At 42.1% G+C, this 6,289-nt stretch overlaps 1 protein-coding gene across 3 annotated transcripts in view; it reads right to left on the bottom strand.

Moving 5' to 3' along the window:
• The window catches only part of MTPAP (mitochondrial poly(A) polymerase), a 24,052-nt gene extending 20,763 nt beyond the window's left edge, over nucleotides 1–3,289 (bottom strand). For all 3 annotated transcript variants that reach the window (XM_023511465.1, XM_023511464.1, XM_012803296.2), the window contains exon 1: nucleotides 3,079–3,289. In XM_023511465.1, the coding sequence (XP_023367233.1) occupies nucleotides 3,079–3,289 (211 nt within the window). The remainder of the gene's footprint in view (nucleotides 1–3,078) is intronic.
• Nucleotides 3,290–6,289: the final 3,000 nt, after the last annotated feature.

Genomic DNA, 6,289 nt, shown 5'->3' on the forward strand with positions numbered 1-6,289 from the left:
GCCTTAGCCAGTTGAGCTATAGGCGCCGAGCCTTAAACACATATCTTAATCTCAAACTCCAAGACCACTTTATGGACAGGACAGAGAAAAATGGATTATGACAGTAGACCCTGGCTGACCCTTAGACTGTGTTCACTACTATCAGCCTAGAGCAGTGGTTCTCAACCTTCCTAATGCCACAACCCTTTAATACATGCTGTGGTGACCCCCAACCATAAAATTATTTTCGTTGCTACTTTATAACTGTTATATTGCTACTGTTATGAATCGTAATGTAAATATCTGATATGCAGGATGCATTTTCGTTGTTACAAAGGGGTTGCGACCCACAGGTTGAGAACCCCTGGCCTACAGGCAAGTTTCTAATGACATACCAAAAACTCTTGGCCCTGATGTGCTCAAAATGTTTAATAAGCGATTAAACACATACTGACATCTTTCCTACACTTGCTGTACTAGAGGCTGAAAATGCATTTCCTAAATATGTGCCCTCAACCTCCATCCTCAATGCCAACTCTCTAACATCTCTCTTATTCCAGGCCTGTGTTACAACAACCAGACTCCTAAACTCGTCTCATTCACTCTAGTCTCGTCCTTCTCAAACCATCTCCACACTGCTGCCAAAGTCATCTTTAAGCCAGGTGCAGTGGTTCATGCCTTTAACCCTAAGGTAGGAGGACTGCTTGAGGCCAAGAGTTTGAGACCAGCCTGAGCAAGAACAAGAGTGAAATCCCAATGCTACTAAAAGAATAGGAAAATTTCCCTGGAGTATTGGTGTGCACCTGTTGCCCCAGCTACTCAGGAGGTTCACTTTAGCTCATGAGCTTGAAGCTGCAGTGAGCCATGATGACACCACTGCACTATAGCCCATTTGTAATAACCACATATACCCTGTCCTACAAATTTTTTTAAAAGAAAGTCTTATTTTTTGACCTCTCTACTTAAAATACCTTAATAGCTTCTCCACTGACTTTAAGATGAAATCTAAACTCCACAGCATGGAGTGGGATCTCAGACCATAAACTCTTCTTCCCCTGGGTTGGCGTGTAGCTGGGACTATAGATGCCTGCCACACAGAATCTAAATTTTAAAAATATTTAATAGAGTAGATTTCCTGTTGAAGAGGTTAGTTTTAGTCATTTGAGATTAACTGATGTAAATCAAGCCAGGTAATACCACATATCATTTAAAATGAGATGTGGCTATAAAGTTCACACGTGTTTTCTTAAGAGCCTTATAAATGTACAGAAGCAGTTATAAAAAGTATCAAAAATATTTCTGGGCAGTTGGCAGCAGTAACCGAGGTAGTTTTAAAGTCCAAATCAGTTGTAGGCAGCCTTAGAGATTATTCTCTTTATTACAAATGAAGAACCTAGGGTCAGTTCAGCTAGTCAATGCAGACCTACAAACAACTCATCCTCTGACCCGCTCCCATCCGAAAAAGGGAGGGAAATAAGATTACTTTCCCAAATAAGGCTATTCCAACGTAACGATCTTAACTTTCTCATAAACTTAATTGTAAAATGTTGCATAATTTTGCTGGGTGTTCTCTTTAGGATTACCAATCTGGAAACCAGCATGAAATCCCAGATATACTCAATCCTTGTGTCCAGCCTTTAAATATCTTTCTTGACGGGCATTTCTCAGTATTACACAGACAGGACTCTATGTACACGTATGCAAGCTGTCTAGCTCTTAAAGCCTGATCTATTCAATGTGGCAAGATAAACAGTATACTGCTTTGTTGCTAGAAGAATTTTGTAGTTTATATACTGTATGAATAGATCAAAGCTGACAAAAACAAATAGGTAAAAGATTAGGTAAAAAAAAAAGAGGATGGCTCGGCGCCTATAGCTCAACCGGCTAAGGCGCCAGCCACGTACACCTAAGGTGGCGGGTTCGAATCCCCAGCCAGGACCCGCCAAACAACAATGATGGCTGCAACCAAAAAATAGCCGGGCGTTGTGGAGGGCGCCTGTGGTCCCAGCTACTTGGGAGGCGGAGGCAGGAGACTCGCTTGAGCCCAGGAGTTGGAGGTTGCTGTGAGCTGTAATGCCACGGCACTCTGCCCAGGGGGACAGCTTGAGGCTCTGTCTCAAAAAAAAAAAAAAAAAGGATGGCTATTTTCAACAGCAGCATCTTCTACTAAATACAATCCAATCAATATTTCAATGAAATGTCACAGAGAGTAATACTTCTCACTCCCTGTCAATATGACTCTTTCAATACAGTCTAATGAAGACAGCAATTAAGAAAAAAATATTCGTTTTCTTCAACGTGCTTATGGGGAACTGTCCCCATAAATAACTTCATTTCTTAAAACTATAGCTCCAAGGAATGGCAGAAATCAAAACATTTTACTTGATAGTTTGACTCAAGGTCTAAATTAATTAAGCTAAGTGTCGCTGCATAAGTTATTTAGCTTTTTGAACCTTTCCAGTATCGGTATAATGGAAACAGTGATACATTTATTTCAAGATTGTTTTAAGAACTGTAAATGCCATACACACGCTCAAGGGGAGCGGGGGGTCAATACTAGTGAACTTCATACACAACGCAGCACAGAAATTTAGAACCTCCGCGATACGACACCCTGTTCCAGTGGATGCAAATCTGTAACCAGACTGATTTTGCTCAAAATGGTCAAAAGAATAAAGTAAACGGCAATAATTTTCATAGGTAAAACCCTACGTCTAGGATCTAGGAATCCTGGTTATTCGGACACTATACTCGGCCTCCAGCAACAACTTAATATATCAAAATTAGAAATAAATATAAATAACGAAGCAACTGATTCAGGTGTGGCGTTACTATTATTACCGGGAACGCTACTTCGCCAAATTGCAAAATACTAGCAAACTGCGTCCTTGACTTGAACTTCACAGAGATTTTTAACAGGAGTCGCCCGGAACAAAATGTCACAAGCAGCCCACTTTTACATCAGCAACAGCGGCGACCCCAAGGGTCCCTGGCGAGATCAAAGGAGGACGGGACACAGCCTCACCCTCTCGCCAAAAGTTCCGGGACAGTTTCCACGCGCCACGCGTTCGCCCGCGATCCCGGTCTCTTCCCCCTTACCTGGCCCGCTGTGGGACGGGGCAACAGAGTAAACCGAGGCCACGGCGCCATCACCTGTCTCCGCGCTCCCCGAAAGCGGCTCGTCTCTCCTGAGGCCTTCGGCCACAGTTCCTGGGCAACTGAGAAGCCTGAGGACCGGGCGCTGGACTCGACTTCTTCTATGGGCACACAGTATCAAACGGGTGAACAAACCCGCTCTGCGAACCGCCATTGTCAAAGCGGCAGAAGCGTGCAACCGAAAGGGCAGCGCGCGTCTGCGCGTGCGCCTTAAGGCGGACGGACCGGGTACCCTCGAGGGTCAAACTAGGTGAATGACGTTTGTTTTATAGGCGAAGACGTGAACTCAGAATCGAGACGCTTCAACTTTCAAACTTGCTTTGCTTCCACTTCCCGCCACAGTTCTGTAAATGAAGAGCCCTATTTGGCTCCTCCTCTTTCAAATAACGTCCAGAAAATAGAGCCAAAGAGCAAGGAGCACTGAATTGGGAGTCAAGAGACAACACGCAAAAATTACCCAGACTTTACACAAAGAAAGAATTGAACCTGGCCCGAATTTAAGTTTTTGTATGTCTCATTCAAAACTGACAGTACTATTTACTTGTGAGGTAAGTAGTGATATTCCCATTTTACGGAGTTTAACATGTTTGTCAATGTTTATTCTCATTTGACAGAAGAGGAAGCTGAATAAAGCGAAGTCAGACGCCCCCTCCCCTCAATTCCACTATTGTTTTGTTCTCTGCGAAAGGAATTTTGAACACAGAAATGTTACCATCCTCATAGATTTGTCCGACTATACACTGATTTATATGACAGGCTCAGTTTTGCATTCGTCTCTCCCCCCCACCCCCACCCGCCCACCCGCCCACCCGCTCTCTGGGAACAGTGTATCCAATGAAAAAAAGTATTTTTTAAAAAAAGAAATGTAGAGGTCACTGATATTCTTAATAACAGCAGTCTGAGGCTCAGTGCCTGTAGTGGAGCTCAGTGGCTAGCGCGCCAGCTATACACACCAAAGCTGGCGAGTTCGAATCCAGCCCAGGTCTGCTAAACAACAATGACAACTGCAACCAAAAAACAAAAATAAAAATAGCAGGGCGTTGCAGCAGGCGCCTGTAGTCCCAGCTACGTGGGAGGCTGAGGCAAGAGAATCATTTAAGCCCAAGAGTTGGAGATTGCTGTGAACTGTGACCCCACAGTGCCTTACCAAGGGAGACATAGTGAGACTCTGTCTCAAAAAAAAAAAAAAAAAAAGCAATTTTAGTAGAGAAATAAATATGAAAACCTGACTGGAGTAGATTCAAGTGAAAATGAGAAGAGAGAAATTAAATCAGAAAGCCTAGAAAATTAGAGGTTTTACTATAAAGGTGAATAGAGAAATGTGAAAAACATCATGATTGTTATATTCAAAATTATTCGAGAGACATAGAAAATAGGTGTTATGGAAGAGAAAAGAGAAAATCGCAGAGCTCTGTCCTTGAGCAGATCTTTCAAGGGGATGGAGTCTAGAGCCCAAGAGGAGGAACTGGACCGAGGTGTATGAAAATCCAGTAGGTAGGGGACATATTAGTCAAATGAATGACTAGCCCTCTAGTGTAACAGTAAAGTACTTGCCCCAGGAAATTCCACCTAGCATCATGGGACTTTCCCTGGACTCCTTTGTCAATAGAGTCTATTTTTGTATGGAGGATACTCAATTGGGTTATATGTAGGCTAGAATATTAAAGTTAACGTGTTAGGATTCCCCCAAAGACTCTTGCAACCATTATTTTATGTGGAACCATTTTTAACACGGTATACTAGGAAACTAACTCAAATGCATGTAAACTTAAGATGCACATTCATGCCTTTTATCCAGCATTTCCACATTTAGGGATTTACCTTGTGGATAGACTTACACAAGGGTGCAGTGTTTTATGTAAAAAGATGTTTCCTACAACATTATCTGTAATAGTAGAAAAATGGTAACAACTTAAACACAGGTGATTGGTTATATAAACTAGGGTGCAAACATGTTATGGTACTTCCTCAATCCTAAAGTGTGATATATCTTGTCTAGAGGTACATGGGTAAACTTTAAATTTTTGTTCTATATAATTCTAAATTATACATATTTTTGATAACAAGCTTCTATCAATATATTAATTTTACCATTAAAAATACATATATTGAAAATAAATACATTTTAAATTAAATTAAATGTCATTAAAAACTATACTTCAAGGATAATGGTAATGTTTTATTTTTTAAATTGTGGCATACGGCTGGGTGTGGTGGTTCATGCCTGTAATCATAGCCCTGTGGGAGGCTAAGTGGGAGGATCCCTTGAGCTCAGGAGTTCCAGACCAGCTTGAGCAAAAGGAAGACCCTATCTCTATTAAAAACTAGAAAAATGAGCTGTAGCTCCAGGTATTCTGCAGTCTGAGGCAGGAGGATCACTTAAGCCCAGGAGTTTGAGGTCATAGTGAGGTGGAGTGAGGCAACCATAGCACTGTAGCCCAGGTGACAGTGTAAGACTCAGAAAAAAAAAAATTGTGTTGTAGGGCTACACAGGTATTCATTGTTATTAGAATTTTTCTTACTGTACACATATTTATTTATTTATTTATTTATTTTTGAGACAGACTTTCATTATGCCACCCTCGGTAGAGTGCTGTGGCATCATAGCTCATAGCAACTCAAACTCTTGGGCTTAAACAAGTCTCTTACCTCAGCCTCCTAAGCAGCTGGAACTACAGGTGCCTGCCACAATGCCCGGCTATTTTTTTGTTATAGTTGTCATTGTTGTTTAGCAGGCCCAGGCTGGTTCAGACTCACCAGCCTCAGTGTATGTGGCTGGCGCCCTAACCACTGAACTACAGGCGCAAGCCTGTACACATATTTATAAATAATGTTTTGTATCTACTCAATATTTAATACGTTATTCCCATGATAATAGGTTATTTTGAGAGTTGCTAATGGCCACTCTTTTGAAAATAAAATTTTTTCAGTGAATTGAGGATTGTGGTTAGCTGAGGTCAGTTCATGCAGGTTCTCTACGTCTATCAATAATTGCCAATATGGGTGGCGCCTGTGGCTCATTGGGTAGGGCGCCAGCCCCATATACCAAGGGTGATGGGTTCAAACCCAGCCCGGGCCAAACTGCAAAAAAAAATAGCCGGGCATTGTGGTGGGTGCCTGTAGTCCCAGCTACTCAGGAGGCTGAGGCAAGAGA

This window comes from Otolemur garnettii, unplaced genomic scaffold, assembly GCF_000181295.1.
Source record: "Otolemur garnettii isolate 467f Iridium unplaced genomic scaffold, OtoGar3 scaffold00019, whole genome shotgun sequence".
Classification (NCBI taxonomy): Eukaryota; Metazoa; Chordata; class Mammalia; order Primates; family Galagidae; genus Otolemur; species Otolemur garnettii.